Here is a 17204-nt window from a genome sequence, read left to right on the forward strand (position 1 = left end):
GGTTTGTTTCAGTAAGCGTTTCCTCTATATTTAGCTGGACGTTTATTTAAGTAATTTCCAAACACACCAACATTCAGTCAAGCGCAAATCCGCGAGATTCCTTGATAAATAGGTCTGCTTGGATGCCGGTACATTTATAACGTAATTTTTAAGGATCTATATTTCCGCAGTACAATATATATTTTGCACTCCATACTAATTATCTAATTCTATCATTTTGATTGGGTATCTGTTGCGAGTACTAACGACAGCACAAGAAGCTAGATTTATGTAGCGAGCTACCCAAAACCCTTACGTAATGTATTTATTAGGCGTCAGGACCCTGTCAGATCACGAGCCAATCAAAAACGTCTGATTTGGGCGGACTATTTGAACGTAAAATAGTGCAGTTTGTTGATTGGGCAAAAGAAATGTCAATCTGAAAACAGTCGTCTTTTGTCTAGGTCGGCACTAGTGTCTCAATTTTCAGTTTCAATTTTCGTCTACGTGAAAATATACTCAGTATTATGTTTATGATTGTTGTGAAGTAAGCTAAAAATAAAACTGATACTGTCTGTAAGAACGTATGTATGCGTGAATGTTAGCCAGTACGACTGGAGGCAAGTTCTTGAATTACAGCAAAGCCATGATTGGTTCATCCTCCATGACGTCATGGGGCGGTGTATGTGTTAGCAACATCAACAAAAGAAAAGCGAGAAAAGAGTACCGAGCGATTGAAGGAAGACCGAAGAAATACGTCGGCCAAGTACAACCGATATGTGGATGTAATTTGCCTTAATAGGTAAGAACACTCATCTAACTTTATCGGGATTAACGGTATCTGACACCAAACGCGCAATTTCTTTCTTCCTTCTCCTAATCGACGGAGAAAGAAATAACGGAGGAAAGTGAACGAATGACACATTTTACATCGACTAAAGCTAAAGTAAAGAGTAATCGAACGATCATCACGTATTCACAAGGCGTTTTTTTTCGATTAACGCATCATTCCAATTTACGTTTAATACGTACAGCTAAAAAAATACATGGAGAAGAGGCATTCAGTAAATATTTCCTGCTTCTTACGTTGGTTTGGGTTAATAGAAATTTACCATCAGTTTTAGAAACGTATATTCCTCGAACAAATATCTGTTTATGCGTTTTTCACTTGATGTATTTGCTATCGTTCTGTCCAAGAGAATCTTTTCAATCACAGTAATTCAGAAAAACGCATAGATATTTAATCTATTGATTATATTCTTGTGCCTTAATGTCGAAAACGTTTGTTGTTGTTGTGTCGATGATGGTGCTGTAGGATAGAATGTTTTGCACTTTGAGGAATAGGAAAAAGAGCCCCTCCCCCGCTCCTCAGGGTCGATTTTAAAGGTTTGCTAGCTGCAGTCAACAACAGAATCAGCTCCCTCGGTTGCCATCTATAAATTAAGAAAACAGAACCGAATCGTGTGGCGTATTTGAAGTGTTTTTTTTTTGGCCCAAATAAACAAGAACAAGGTAAAAAAAAAAAAAAAAAAGACTGTTTTTCGGTCTGTGATTCAGAAGGCGTTCACTAAAGGAAATCTGACACCCGAGTCCAGCTGTGGGGAAATGGGCCGGGCCGGGAGCTGTTCGTGCCCCCCCCCCCCCCCCCTTAAATTAGGTCAACAATCTGGACTAGATATCAGTGACAACACGTATGCCAACAAGAATTACATAAGTTTTATACTTGTGTAGTGACAAGACGAGACTGCCAGCTGAGACATGGATGCCTTCAAACTGATGAAGGAGCTGCGGGCAAACTATGAGTTGGAGGTTTATTATCTCCCCAAAGAGACAGGCCTGAGTCTCATTGAGTCTAGTAATCAGGTGAGTCCATGCACTACATCCTCATCTCAAGCAAGTTTCTTTTAAAATGTACTCACGACTACCCGCTGTAAATTATGTCCTCGCTGTGCTTGGTTGAGTTCCCTTCTCTGGCATCGTCCCGCATTCCAAAAACATGCATTTTAAGATCGATAGATAGTTGCCCATAGATGTGCATGAGAGTATGAGGGCTGTATTGTTTCAAAGCCTAACTGACAAGTGTTCATTTTCTAGAATGATGGGCGGATCTCAGCCAAGTGCAGAAATGCCAAAGTGGAGGATTTGTGGAGTCTGACCAGCTTCTTTGGCTACACCACACAGACCTTCGTCCTGGCCATTAACTTGCTTGACAGATTCTTGGCTATGATGAGGGTACACAGAGTTCCTTATTTGACCGTTGCACTTTAAAAGTCAACTTTTTGATGACATAACACGGGAGGATCATTGAGTATTAAAAACAGCATCTTATTTCAGATCCAACCGAAGCACTTGTCTTGTGTCAGCCTTAGCTGCCTCCACATGGCCGCCAAAGCGACAGAGGAGGAGTGCAACCTCGCATCCACCGACGAGCTCATCCGCATTGGACAGTGCCGCTTCAGCGTGTCCGACCTCGGCCGTATGGAGAAGATCATCACAGAGAAGCTTGACTTCAAGTGCAAATCTGTCACAGCTTTGACCTTTCTGCAGTTGTACCATCAGATTGCACTGTCTCACTCCACGGAGAGGTAAGAAGGAATACTGATAACTTCATTATTTTATGTTCGCCCCTTTTCTTTGTAAGGTGCACGGATAGATCGAGAGAAAACTCACAAAATATTAAGAAATCATTCAGACTCACAATGACACCTATGTAGAGTAGTCTTCAATTAAATTAGCATGAAAGTGTTTGGCGTGTACCCAATTAAGCATGGAAAGAACATGTAAAAAAAATAAAACAGACTACCCCTTCGCTGAGAAAACCAAAAAAAAGTATTTTTGCCTATTCACATATGCGCCTTTCTTTCGCTGCAGAATTCAAATTTGGTCAATATATTCTGCTGCTGGCATTTCTGAAACCCTATTGTTTTTGCTTGGTGTGGTGCTTTTCCACCACACTCTCTGTTGTTTGTGTGAGCAGAACCGCTCGCTTTAGGTCAGCAGTCAATTATCAGACAGTTGCGTCTGGCTGAAGCGCTGTGATAAGATTTATGGCTGACTGCCACTGACTCCAACACTTGCATAACCAGTTTGTGGGTCATGTTTGTTTTTTGCAACACACCATATTACACATGATATATGATATTTAATCACTGTTTTAATTGCTCTTTTTAATATAGTTGCGTATCAGCATAAATGCCTTCTTTCCATCCAACTTGTGTGAACTCCATTGGTGCTCATAATTTGTGTGAACAGGAAGGAAACATTGAGCCTGGAGAAGCTGGAGGCTCAACTCAAAGCCTGCCTGTGCCGGATCGATTTCTCCAAAGCTAAGGTAGAAATTCACAGCAGAGATCAACTCGCATTACAACTTCCAAATAAAGTTTTAAGATGAGCCCAAGCATGAGAGCAAATGTCAAAATGATTCGACAATTTCACATTTTCTTTGCCTTTCTATGCTTCCTTCTCTTCTAATTTCATCCAGCCGTCCGTCCTCGCCTTGTCCCTCCTGAGACAGCAGATTGAAGCTATTCAGTCGGTGGACATGTTGGAAATAGCCCATCACATCCAGAGACACCTAAAGGTAAACAAAACATTTGTGGGAAATGTGCTGGAAAAACAAGAGACAAACAAAACAAACAAAAAAAGAGGAAATCTGCCACTCATTAAAAGAGTTTTAACACCAGGAAATCACTCTGTCAAAAGTCTAGCTAGCAGTAGAAAAAGTACAGTGAAATGAGATTTGGAATTAGAACAGATTTTGTCTATTTGAAAATTTGTAGTTCCCCTTTTTGGATTTTGAAATTTTGCTAAAGTTACTTCAACATTTCAAAGAGTATGGCTGTTGTTACCGGTATAACTTGTGAATGGGGTTTAAATGAGTTTTTAACCCAACTACTCTTAACCTGGTAGTGTGAAAAAAAGAAATGTTTCAGTGTACAATGTGTGTTTACGCGTTTACTGTCGGTGGCGGAGCAAACCAGGCTAATTGCTCTCCTGCCTGTTTGGTTTCAGATTGCAGACAGTGAGCTCCTGTTGTGGCGCGATCAAGTTGCTCAACGCTTGTCCGACTACGCCTCGCCAGAGTGCAGCAAACCCAATCATAGAAAACTGCAATGGATCGTGTCTCGCCGTACCGCTCAGAACCTACACAGCAGCTACCGCAGCGTACCTGAACTGCCCACCATCCCCGAGTGCTGCTGGGATGAAAGCGAGAGGTGAGAATTTTAATTTTAACCAATGCAGCCTGGGTCTGAGCTTTACAACCTTGCAAAAAAAAAAAAAAAAACGACCCACTGAATTTGGATATCATGGCTTAACACAGTGCTTCTCAATTATTTTCTGTTACGCCCCCCCCTAGCAAGAAGAAAACTATTCGCGCCCCCCCTCCCCACCGTGACTATCCTAACTTGTCTTGTAAGTCGTAAAATGTTGCACTGTCGCAAACGTGACAGAAGTAACAATGAGAGCGCCACTGCCCCCTGCTGTAGTAAACGCGCAATTACACTTTATTCTAGTACTGCCAAAAAAAAAAGCCTGTTCCCCAGGGTCACACGCGCCCCCCCAGGAATAGCACCGCGCCCCCCTTGGGGGGCGCGCCCCACTATTTGAGAAGCACTGGCTTAACAAAAGGGAAATTATGTCGATGCAGCAAGCTCTAAAACAGTAGTACACACACACACACACACACACACACACACACAGACTTAGTCACTGAGGACAAGATTCAGTAATCAAAGCAATTTGCAATTTTACAGTGTCTGATAACTTCTGGATGGGCCAGTGTGATTGTAGTTTCTGAATAGTTTATCTATGCACTCATGCTAAAGTCATCATGTAAAATGTCAGCTGAAAAATACCGAACACGTCAGTGCCCGTGTGGGTTTTCTCCGGGCACTCCAGTTTCCTCCCACATCCCGAAGACATGGTTGGGAGGCCGTATGAGGACTCCAAATTGCCCCTAGGTGTGAGTGCGAGTGTGAGTGGTTGTTCCTCTCAGTGTGCCCTGTGATTGGCTAGCAACCGGTTCAGGGTGTCCCCCACCTACTGCCCAATGACTGCTAGGATAGGCTCCAGCACGCCCGCGACCCCCGTAGGAGCAAGTGACATCACACACATTTGAAGGTTTCTTCAGCAACCACAAGTTTTTCTTCTTAATTTTCTCATTCAAAATGAGTTTTTTTGTATGATAGCTTCATTCCATAGAAAGTGCAACCACACACATTACGTCACACAGACATGACAGGCTGCCTGACTGAGTGACTAACATGTCTTGCTGGTGCCTCTCCTATCTCACAGTATTGCATGTCTGGATGTGTGCGAGTCATGGGTCACGTCCCAACTGAGACAAGACCAGTTTCCGTGACATCACCCAAGGCCTCGCCCTTTAATGTATTATGGGGTTTATTTGAAAATGTCCGCTTAATGTTGAAACTAATGAAGAAAGAGGAACTTGAGTCACAATATTAGTTGTGAAACAACTAATGACGTCCAGTGTCTGAGTTGACTAAACAGTAATGTTTAGTTTTAATAGGTATTACATAGTTTTGCACCCCTCGCAGCTTTTAATGAGACGACAAACATTAGAAACTGGCTTGCCTGACTATTTATTGCCTGACAAACAGAGATATAACCCACAGGCTAGGTCAACAAACTTGGTGATGTTCACTTTGAGATTACAAATAACTGACTGACAGTCAGCTGACAACCGTGACGCAGACAGGTTTTACACACCACTGTCAGCTGATAATAAAATGGAAGCTTGAAACGCATGTTTGCTCGTCTTTTTGCTGTATCATGCATATCAAAGAGGAAGTAAAATGTTTGAATAACCTTGTTTTCCTTTCTACATTTAAAGGTGCAGTGACATTTCTGTCTATCAAGCAATTATATTTGTAAACAAATATTTTCTAATTATCTTTCAGTGAGGACTCTTGTGAGGACATGATGAGTTCGGGCGAGGAGTCCCTCAGCAGCTCACTGGGCAGCGATGGCGAAGGGCCGTTTTTTCCGGCACACCTCCACCACCAGCACAAACGCCGCCAATACCTCAATGCCTGACGCCTTTGTCACGTTACTGTGCCTCATCCCCACCCCAAACATTCACTTTTAATTTATTGTCTAATAAGCTCCAGTACTGAAAGTAAATTGCACAACAACTGGCTACTGAGCACGTCTAGATTTTTAGTTAGTAGATGTGTTGGTACATGGTACATTCCACGATACACAGCAATTGGTTGAAGACACTGGTTGGTTGGAGGACAAACACTGCAACCAGATCAGAGCAAAAACGTGCCAGTCGTTGTCAGAAACTTTAATTTACCGAAATCTGGCAAGTATAGAAAATGTCGGCTGTTTATAATCAAAGATGAATAAGTTTACTCATCCACAGAAGCTGAGGGCAGCCGCAGTTGCAATTATCTGGGCTTGATCTAGTTGCTTACATTTCAAGACTACTTTCATTTTTAATCATACATTTTAGATATTTCTATTGGATTACAATATTTGTGAACATAAACCCCAAGATGTGTTGACTCATAATAATTTGATATTATTGACTGAATACTTTAGTGACTGCTACTGCCCTCACCTTTGGAGTTTGTTCATTTGCACAGGATGTCATTTGTGTGTTGGAAGTAGTTTGTGTCCTTGTGAAAAACAGATGTGACATTTTTCTTGCATTAACTCTCCTGAGGCCATTTACTCAAAGCTCAGTAAAAAGCACTTATTTTCCTTGGTCAAACACTGTTGACTAATTTTGTAAGAATTTATGATTTTAAAATTGCCAATTTTAGGATGTAGCTTATGGATAGAATGTCATGTGGAACAAACTATTGCTGAGTTCAAGTTGGGAAAAAATGTACAAAAATGCACAGAAAAATGTAAAATTGTAAATGATGTAAAAAAAAAAAAAATTGTTCATAGTTTGTAGATACGTTAATTTATTCTTTTCTTCACATGTACTGAAAAAAATCTTATAAAAAAAAGTTGTTTTTAAAACTTGTTGGATCTTATTCCCTCCCTTTCAAGACCTACAATGAATCAACAGCTAGGCTGATGGACAAAATAAGGAAGAGTTACATCATAGATGTCACACTTATAGAGCAGGAACAGCCAACTTAATTTTGCTAATTCGGTTTTATTTATAGTACCTCATTTGCACTACCATTGCCAAAGTAGTTCTACTGTACAATGCACATTGACAAGTTAAAAACCTCTAAATAGAAAGACACATTCATACTTAGAGGGCAATATAGTCTGAGACAACTTCCATCACTTGTTTTCTGTAATGTTCCTTTACTTTGTTTAAGCCACAAGCTGGTTGGACTGAATGTGTAATGCTGTTCAACACATGCTAAAAGTGAAGGGGAGGAAGTGATTGTAACAGAATTAATAGGCAGAGTGCAGAGCAGAAGTAATCAAAGACTTATGCACATATTGTAACCCCAGTTATCCCTTTATTTTAGCGACACAACCCTACACAATTCAGCGCTGCAACACAAGTCGGATCAGTTTCTGCTATACTTTTGTGGAAAGGTGACTACAACGCAGAAACGGTCTCCAACCATGATCTGTAGTAGAAGAGAAAATTGCTGTGACGTTCAATTTGTTTGGAGAATGACCTTTAAGCACCTCCTGCCGCATGCCATAAGTGAAGCCAAGGAGTTGCCATGGAGATGAGAAGTTATGCAGAGTATTAAGTCACTCCAAAACTCTGGCAAACCGAACAAGCTGATTACACGGTTTTGTAAAATAGGTTACAGATTTTCTTAATGACATTTGATAAAACGAAATCAGACACTTTAATGATTACAAACACATGCAAACAGCATGTGCGCCTGCACACAAACACAAAAAACGGAGTTTAAAAGTGAAGATGATACATTTTCAAGGCAAGATCCAATCTGTGTACGTTTTTAATAATTAATGATCTTGAGGTCTTCGAGTAGTAGAACTGAAGTGTTTAAGGAACAGAGACACTCTGTCCATAAATTGGACATGCTTTGAGGGTGCAGGTGTAAGGTGAACTGAATCCATGACTCATGTCATGACTTGATTTTGTTGAAAAAGGGATTAGAAGAGTGAAAATGTATGCATTTTGATCATGGGCTGATGGACAAACTAAAATCCCATCCGCGCCTTCTTTTTCTTTGGTTGTGAAAACAGGCGCCCCAGAGAACTCTGGGAGAGGGACTGGGAGGAGTGCGCCAGAGGTCCAAGTGACTGCTGCTCTGCGTCAAAGTAGTTGTCGTGTTGTGCGGGATCCTCCTGTAAGCACAGCAGGAATGATTAGAATAGACAGAATGTATCACATTCTTTTTGTCCAAAAGAAGATACACCTTTTCCGGCGAGGAGGATACGGCTGCTGGTGTGCGCGACTGCAATCGAACAAAATCCCGGACAAAATTGAAATTCCCCCCGGACATTTTTTGTAGGTCTCAAAAGTAGGACACGTCCGGAAAAAAAAGAGGACGTCTGGTTACCCTAGTCTGGTCACATATCCATCCGCCCAGCCAAGCAGTTTTTTCCACGTACTGTACAAAATGTTCTTAAACAAATTTAAATGTGCACATAAAAAGGAACCAAGAGAACCACTCCTGCCTTGTTGCTTTAGCCACCAATTTACTCCAAATACAAATACTGTGCAGCTCAGCCTCTGGCTACCAGTGATCGTCATGAGAACATTCAGGCTCCAAACATCAAACATAAATACATTTTGAAAAGATAATACAGTGTAGATGTGTTGTCAGAGGCCATTTCTAAACAAACATTTTTATTGTACAGCTGAACCTCGATTTTACGAGCTTCAATTCCAGGTGACTTTCTGTCTAACGCAGTTTGGTCGTGGATCCCGATTTGGTTTGCCGTAAATACATTTTTGTGGCTCCAGTTTTTTTTTTTTTTTTTTAAACGATTTACAAGACTTTTGGAGTTAACCCGATTTCAAAAAGTCCATTTGAAATCGAGGAACTGGGTTAGTGACTATGCAGTGAAAATGCATGTCCCCAAGAGACAACAGTTGAGAACCACTGGTCTATTTGATGATTGTACAAGAGCAACCAACACTGAGGGTTTGGGGAAAAACACAATGATACATGTCCAGTTTGAAACCAGTAGTGAAAAATACAGGTACCTGCGATCCAAACAGAGAGCTGAGGTAGTCCTCTGTGGGGCGTTTGCTTCTCCTCTGGCTGGATGGTGTGAAGTCCACTTGAGCAGATCTTGATGAGACGATTGGAGTCGGAAATGTGGTCTCATTGATCGCAGCGACGGGTGTCTTGGTTATTAGAGCTTCACTTTCTATCGTGCCCTCAGACTGCGATAATTCTGTCTCCACCCTTTCCGAGTCTGACCCCACCCCTTGGCTTGCAGCAGAGGACCAGCCCGTCCAGTCGGAGAAATCGTCCAGCTCTGACTGGTAGGTGACTGATGAAGTGAAGCTTTCAGAGAGTGCTAGCCGTCGCCCGCCGGATCGCCTCCTCGCCTCCCTTTGCCTCCTCCTCTTCCTCCTGAGAGCATTCATCTTTTCTTCCCTATTCAGCCCCAGCCGATCTTTCCACCAGGCTCGCCAATTTTCCTCGCCTTGCCAGGCCAGGGTCAGACGTTGACTGAGATCATCAACCCACGCTCCCGTGTCCACCTGGTCTGGAAACGGCACCACTTCTTGACGCTCGGAGGTGGCGGCGCTTCTCACCAGCAAAGAAGGGTCAGACATGCACAGACTCAACTGATGTCTCATGCGCGTTACGTGGTCATCTTGAGAGAGTTCTCTCATTTTGTTGCGGGAAAGACTAAAGAGACTACTGGGATCACATGTCATTTGGCAGCGCATACGGTCCTCCTTTTTGTGGCTCTTGAGCATTAGTTTTTGTAGCCAGCGTTTCCACGTGCTGAGAGCATCCTCACTGAGTTTTACAAAAGTCGGACAGTCAGGTAGATTAGCATGAGTAAAGTTAGGGCGCGTCTCCTGATTGCTGCTTGGCTGCTCTGAATCATTGGCTGCCGAACTGGTCCCATTTTCTGCATTCAACCCTGGATCATCATTGACATGTATCTGGAGGTTCAACCTTTTCAAGTTTTGTCCTTTCCCTCGTGTCTCTGAATCCTCAGAACCGTTGTCCGAGTTGTCCAATCGAAGTTGTTTCTCTGGCGTTTTGGTCACAAATGTGTGAAGCATTATGCCCCGAGTTGGCCCGATTATGTCCTCATCGCTGGATGTTTCAGGAACTGCTTCGGAGGCATTTTCCAGGACTGGTTGGGCTTCATCCTCTGAGGCTGGGGCTAAAGAGGCATCCAGATGCTCATGTTCAAGGATCTGATAGAATATATCACCTGCTTCAGTCAATTGTAGCACATAGATGCAATCATTACTTCCATCTCTTGCAGTCTTTTGGATACAGGTTAGACCTAAAAATGTGAAAACATAACATTTTGAGTTTTAACAGGACCAAAATAGAGCCACTATTTCGTTTCATTCAAGATGTTTCTGATCCAAATAAAATCGGTTGCAATTGTTTTTGATTGTTCAGACACAGTCTTGTTAATTGTAAACATAAAAAAACACAGTCCCTCTGACCCGAGGCTCTTATTCTTTTTTTTTTCCTTTAGGAATGACCGACTTGACTGAAGGCCCAACTTTCTAACTTTGGACCTTTATTTTTTTTGCAAGGGTATTATGAGACAAAATTGTGTGAAAATTTGATTTTCATACCAAGTCAATAGTTTTGATTTCTTAAACTCGCATTGTGGAAAATGTGAATTGAAGAAATTCACATTATACACAATATGAGTGTATTTTCCTGTCTAAAAGCAAAACGAAATTGTTTTTAAGACAGCTTTGCTGTAATTGTATAAAAAAATAAAACTGAATAAAGATTCTTTAAAAATGATTCCATTAAATTAACAGACAACAATTTTACTAATGGATTGATTATTTACACCAATTACCTGCAGATGGTGAGGACAGTCGGTTAGATGCTATGTCCATGCGGTGCGGGATCTGGACGGGAAGGTGTTGGAGGCTATCACAAGGCCGAAGGAGTGCCTGAGGAGGACCCATACTGACGCACGCTTCTGCTCTGCCACCTGAAGTTGTAAACACATGTAGATTGTTAAACAGCTTGGGAATTGACCTAAAAATTATGGAAAATCCCCAGTCATCACAAACCTGAATATTGCAGCTGTATGATTTCCTGAGAGCACTGTGAACCCAGTAAAACTTTAGTGGTTCCTGCTCTGCTCCGGGATGAGGATCCACCAGGAAGGACATGACAGAACACTGGTGGGAATTGCATCATGTGATCCATCTTCAGCACTGGTAAGCAAGGAAATCGCTCGTCCATTATGTAGGTTGAGTACTAAGAGTGAAATGGAATGACATGTAGCCTTAATAAATTTAATGTCACACAATCTAAATGTAACAATAAATATACATGTCATATTTGTAGTGATTATTTGACAATATATAGCAAGTACAATTGAATTCAGGCAGCCTGCAGCCTCTTTGATTATGTAAATAATTGATACGTTTAAAGTGTGTGTGGTTAAAGCGAGACAAAGTCCCAACCATGACAAAAGTTTTACCAGGGAAAAATAAAAGGAGTATAATTGGTCACAGTACAATCAAAAGTTGCTTGAGGTTAAAAAGAGTGATATAGTAAATAGTTTGTTGAGGAGCAAAAAAAGAAAGAAAGAAAGAAACAACAGGTCAATCTATCTTTGGGACTAGACATAACATGACCAAAACACCTCTAGGGAGAAAACCAAATTTTATCCCAGGCTAAATCATGAACCAACTGCATCCAAACGTCTTCAATTTGAAGTAGTGGCTAAAATTGAGTATTCATTGCTGTACCTGAGTGTTGACAAGATGGTGAAAAGGGTGAACATCTGCCAGATATTTACTGAGGATAAGCCTCTCTCCACTTCTACAGTCTGCAGTGTTGCTGATACGAAACAATGTGTGATTGGAGGCAGGACACGCCTGGAGAAACGGGGAGAGAAACAAAAGAGGCTCATTGAAAGAGTAGTACAGTAATCCCTTGTTTATTGCCGATAATTGCTTCCAAAACCACCCTGCAATAAGTAAAATCCACGAAGTAGGGTCACCCTCTCATCATTTTATGTGTCAATAAATGTATATGAAACCATTTAAGTGCATATGTTATTATTAGAACACTAAATAAGAGTTCCAAACATGTAAATAATACATTAATAGTATAAATAAAAGACAGAAAATATTGGATAAATATTGAAGATATAAACATACGTATGTGTGTGCGTGTAACATATATAGATGTGACGTTTGTTGCTAATCTTGGTTAAACAGGGGCCTCTAGAGGTCACAAGTTACCATAGCAGCATAGATGGATATGTAGCTAAAGTATACATACTGTAAATATGATTTTAGGACTCTTATTATGATAACAACTTTATAACAAGGTACAATATTGCAAATATGTTTTCAGAAGTCTTTTATTATAACAACTCCTTTTATAACAAAGTACAACACTGCAAATATGATTTTAGAACTCTTTAAATAATATGATGCCGTTACCAAAGTGCGCAGTGTTAGGTGTATTTCAAAATGTTTTGTATTGTTTAATCTCACCCTGATATCGCAGAGTTCTGCACCAGTCCTGTCAGCGTAGACGATCACCCGAGGATGGGCAGAGAATTCACACCAGCGCCATGATGACTTAGCATTGAAGTAAAGGTTGCTGATGTCTTCCCAAACCTTTTGGATCCTGACATAAGGTGAAGAACAAAAAGAAAATCTAGCCTCAATTATTATTATTTATTTTTTTGCTTAAACCTGAACAACACCAGTCTTTTCTCTACGAAGAATTTCGCAAAATAAATGCTCTTACCCTTTGCCAACAGTCCACAGGTTTACTGTTCCACTTTCACTTGCCACCAAAACTTCACCTAGAATGTGAGGACTAACAACAACAACTTAATTGAGATGTTTTTTTGGACCCTTTAGGCCGTATTGCATTTTGGTTACTTACCTGACAGTAATACAAGTGGCAACCTCTTTGGTGTTAACGACTTGCAACAAATGTGGTTCTTCCCGCTCACTAAATCTCCAAAAGCCACAGAAACGATCTGACCGCGCAGAAACACAACCTACACACAGAAAGGTATCAAACGGTGGTTCTGTGACGTACCGATGACGAATGAAATTGTTTCTCTGCCTTACAAATGTTGAACAAAGATGCTGAGCTAATCTGCCGGATGGGGCCTTTCAGTTGGAAGTGGAACGGTTTCCTTTTGCTGGATTTCAAAGAGAAACATTTGTCTTGGTGGTGTTCCCACTCAACTCTCTGAAAGTCTGAGGTACTGCTTTAAGGATGATCAGAACACAAATAATAATAAAAAATAAAAAGGCGTGTTTATGTGTATATTTGGTAATGCTGTGAAGGAGTTAAGTTGATGTGACAAAGATTTTTGCACGCAAAAACATTCGAGGTTGAATCCAAATTGCATGAGAAACATTAAAACGTTACACAATAAGTCTGGCAAGTTTAAATCTGACAAAATGCAATTGTTAACTCCCATCAAATTGAATTAAGACATTGTTTTGCTGAAGGATACTGAGGCGGTCCATTCCCTGGTTTCCAGGAAAGAGAAGGCAGCCATTTTGAGAGTGTTCACTTTGTGAGAAGGGGATTAAGTTGAGTGCACCCCCTGTGGCTCCTTCATAGAACAGCCGGCGGTCTCTCTGCTCCGTCAGTTCCTCGTACAACAGAGAACCCAGGAGCTCTGGCGGGACAGTATGCACGACATCTGACATTAAAGCACTGTACGCCTGCAGTGTTCTGGAGGAACACGACTTGTGACATCTGAGAAGTGACAAGAAATGTCATAAAACAACAGTCAGACATTCACAAGTGTTTGCATTTGGAAAGCCTATATATTGTGGCACTTACATTGGCAAATCCAGCTTGTCAAGGAACCGTTTTATCTTCCATGTGTGAACTGCATCTCTGCGTTGACGCTGGAATTTACACACATGCACAACACAATACTAAGTCCATCACTTATTTTCAAAATCCTCATCTTCCATATCCAAATTAAACAGTTGGGCAAGTTCACCATTAAACATGCCAAGTTCCCTCGTCATTGTCTCGTCGTTGTCATGGTGCTCTTTGGCAATGATCCCGGCTTTCCAGGAAGCTTGAATAGTGCATCGTAAGCATGTCTCTTCGTCTATGCCATTTGAGAGGGTCCTAATGCCGTTTTTTTTGCACAAAAAATAGTACCGTATTTTCCGCACTATTAGGCGCACTTAAAAACTTACATTTTACTCAAAAAAACACAGTGCGCCTTATAATGCGGAGGGCCTTATATATGGATCAATTGATGAATTTGTTGATCCATACTGGTTGTACACAGTGCTCTGCCAAAATGTTTCAGTACGTTTTAGTACGACTAGTAAATTACAAGGTCGCATCGCTTCCCAACATTACGGCAACTGTGGTCAGGGGGCGTCACTGAATAGCTGTTGTACCCGCGAGGCTATTTCATTTCAAAATAGGCTGCTCCGTTAATGTTTCGAGTAAATTTACGGATTGATATGGAAGGAAAACATAGGTAAGCAGTACCAATGTGTTAGATCAAACTTTAGTCAGTTCCGATCATTTTATAGGAGAGCGTTTGAGAAACGCGATTGTTTACACTTTGCTGAGGCTCATGGGGGTCTGCGAGCTGAGGCTCATGGGAATTTGCGGGTGGCTAATGCTATAATAATAGCTGCTATACGCACAAGGCTATTTCATGTCAAAATAGGCTGCTCTGTTAATGTTTAGAGTAAATTTACGGATCGATATGGAAGGGAAACATAGTACTAACTAGTACCAGTGTTGGATCAAACTTTAGTCCGTTCTGATCATTTTATAGAAGATTGTTTGAGAAACGCGATTGTTTACAGAGGGCTCATTGGTTATTGGCTAGTGGATGCATACCGCAACCCTAGTCAGCCTCAGTTTGTTGCAGTATAGCTTCTATTTTATGCGCCTTTTAATCCGGTGCACCCTATATATGAAATAATTTCTAAAATAAAAACTTCAATGAGGGTGCGCCTTATAATCCAGTGCGCCTTTTGGTGCGAAAAATACGGTATTCATTTATCAATGGCGGCGGAGTTACGTGCTCAACGTGTTACGTACAGTCCTCTAAATGTTTTTTTGCCCCGATCTACGTAAAACGTGATGTCCTCTAATCTATTACGGAAGCCACGAAAAACAACAGATTTTGGAATTCAGTCCACACAAAAGGTGCAGGCCGGCTGACATGCCCATGCGTAAGGGCATCCGCACAAGACTTTTTAAACGCTTAATTGCATTTTAAAACTGTAGATCGTGCACTGTAAATTTGTGACTCAATCAAAGCTACTTAATTTAGTCAGTGATGGGAAATAGATTAGTTTTTTCCTATTAACAGTTTTTTTTTTTCAATAAAAGCAAACCCACCTTTTTCATTCCATATTTAAAATAAAAATTGTCCCCGAGAACTTCACTGATGCACCCAAAGGCGTCTCGGCAATGATCGGAGTAGAAGTTTTGCATCTAGAAATAACATATTAAAATAGATAGATAGATAGATAGATAGATAGATAGATAGATAGATAGATAGATAGATAGATAGATAGATAGATAGATAGATAGATAGATAGATAGATAGATAGATAGATAGATAGATAGATAGATAGATAGATAGATAGATAGATAGATAGATAAATAAACATTTCAGAATAAACAAGCAAGATCCAAGATCAGACTCACATGCTCTGTGAAGTCGTGCGGATCTGGAGGAGGTGAGGACCAAATGAAAGCTGGAAATTTGATAAAAACAAACATGATTTGAGATTAAAAACAAGTTTGTGGTTACCGAAGATTGAATGGCTTGTCATAAACTTCAGTGGAAGAAGACTTATTTAATGAATGAGAATCACCTAAAAAGGCCGTTGATGTTGTTAGTGAGTTGATTAGTAGACAGTAATATTTAATTGGCATTGTAATCAACACGGTTATGTGGTGGTTAGTTTAATAAAGTGTGCCAGATGCTTAATAAAACAACCAGGTGGGGGCGCAAATGGTCAGCCTAACTACTGTATCGTAATTAAGTCAATTTTACTTGCTACGGTCAGAATTTCATTACTAACAGAAGTATTTTTAACGGATACTGTGGGGTTTTAATACAGTAACAGAAGGGTACCAACACATTTGTCCATGTGTGTAGCTGTAAGGTGACTTACAGTTGTTTGGTTTGAAGAGGGGAATTGGTGCCGGTTCTGTCTGCCGCCATATCTCCCCCTTCACCTGATGTCTAGATGTAAAGGTCCATTTGCTTGGAGGATCAGATCCACCCTGAAATCAAAATGTGCTTTTTATTTTTTGGTGTAACAGACACAACCTGTGGTTTGAAGTGACGTGAAAATACCTCATGATTGTATTGTCCGTTTTCAGTTACCTGTACTTTGAGTATTCACTGTACTGACGACGTTTTTTTCCCCATTAAAAATGTGTAGTTCGACTTACTTTTAAGTGTCTTCTTCAAATAGTTCGAATTTCTAAAGTACTACAACAAGTAACATTGCGAAATGTCATGTTTTGCACCGACCCTCACAGTTCCCTGACAAAAATAATAAAAAATATCAAGACAGCTGTCCTAAAACGACGCAGTAACAATTATCTCTGGAACAAATCTTACACCGCGTTTAGAATTAATTGAAGCTAACATAATAGTTCGATGCATTCACAAACCTGAGGTTGGACCTGATCGTAACTGCCCCAAATTCCAGCACATGGTTTCTGCGTGCAGCCTGGTGGTCCATCGTTGTAAAATGAAGGGAACAGCTGCTTTGGGAAGCTATAATCCATTCTCTTTGCATTAGCCGATTTGCGAGATGTCCTGAATGTGAATGGTGACAGGTCCCACGCTGTGCAAAAGATCAAGTCTGAACATGTTGCTGCATCAGATTCGGCTAATGCTAGCCTTTTTAGTTGCAGCTCGGGTTACATAAAAGTGGCTTCTTGTCCCCCGATCGAATTATCACGATAACCAGACATTAAATTAAACCAGATAAGAAAAAAAACTTCCAATACGTCAAAACTTGAAACATGTAGCTCAACATTACATGGTCAGCACGTGTGTGAATTGAACAATCAAGTTAGCATTTTCCAAGCTTTGAAAAGTGGTCTACTTCCGCTAACATTTCCCAAGAA

At 40.7% G+C, this 17204-nt stretch overlaps 2 protein-coding genes across 3 annotated transcripts; one reads left to right on the forward strand and one right to left on the reverse strand.

The window, feature by feature from the left end:
* Positions 1–623: 623 nt before the first annotated feature.
* ccng2 (cyclin G2) lies at positions 624–6975 on the forward strand. Its single transcript, XM_061292609.1, has 8 exons — positions 624–781; positions 1711–1842; positions 2074–2211; positions 2314–2564; positions 3232–3310; positions 3461–3559; positions 3991–4193; positions 5901–6975. The coding sequence occupies exons 2-8, from the start codon at positions 1738–1740 to the stop codon at positions 6034–6036; spliced, it is 1011 nt and encodes a 336-aa protein (XP_061148593.1). The 5' UTR covers positions 624–781; positions 1711–1737; the 3' UTR covers positions 6037–6975.
* taf1c (TATA-box binding protein associated factor, RNA polymerase I subunit C) lies at positions 5996–17185 on the reverse strand. 2 transcript variants are annotated; one of them, XM_061292605.1, is made up of 15 exons: positions 16743–17185; positions 16235–16346; positions 15762–15811; positions 15450–15545; positions 13908–13975; positions 13573–13820; positions 13178–13309; positions 12987–13104; positions 12846–12917; positions 12587–12722; positions 11831–11959; positions 11144–11333; positions 10924–11061; positions 9110–10383; positions 5996–8244 (listed from the first exon to the last, which is right to left on the reverse strand). In XM_061292605.1, exons 1-15 carry the CDS (start codon positions 16857–16859, stop codon positions 8098–8100), a joined length of 3027 nt encoding a protein of 1008 aa, XP_061148589.1. In that variant the 5' UTR covers positions 16860–17185; the 3' UTR covers positions 5996–8097. The 2 variants fall into 2 exon arrangements, with proteins under 2 accessions (XP_061148589.1, XP_061148590.1); XM_061292606.1 differs by lacking the exon at positions 15450–15545.
* Positions 17186–17204: the final 19 nt, after the last annotated feature.

The sequence above is a fragment of the Syngnathus typhle genome, linkage group LG12 (assembly GCF_033458585.1).
Source record: "Syngnathus typhle isolate RoL2023-S1 ecotype Sweden linkage group LG12, RoL_Styp_1.0, whole genome shotgun sequence".
NCBI classification, from domain to species: Eukaryota; Metazoa; Chordata; class Actinopteri; order Syngnathiformes; family Syngnathidae; genus Syngnathus; species Syngnathus typhle.

Coding starts and splice junctions, on each gene's coding strand:
- ccng2 (XM_061292609.1), top strand. CDS start 1,738: ATGGATGCCTTCAAACTGATGAAGGAGCTGCGGGCAAACTATGAGTTG. Junction 2,212..2,313: donor GATTCTTGGCTATGATGAGG/GTACACAGAGTT, acceptor ATCTTATTTCAG/ATCCAACCGAAGCACTTGTC. Junction 3,311..3,460: donor TCGATTTCTCCAAAGCTAAG/GTAGAAATTCAC, acceptor AATTTCATCCAG/CCGTCCGTCCTCGCCTTGTC.
- taf1c (XM_061292605.1), bottom strand. CDS start 16,859: ATGGATTATAGCTTCCCAAAGCAGCTGTTCCCTTCATTTTACAACGAT. Junction 13,821..13,907: donor GACAAGCTGGATTTGCCAAT/GTAAGTGCCACA, acceptor GTCACTTCTCAG/ATGTCACAAGTCGTGTTCCT. Junction 11,062..11,143: donor CATACAGCTGCAATATTCAG/GTTTGTGATGAC, acceptor TTACAACTTCAG/GTGGCAGAGCAGAAGCGTGC.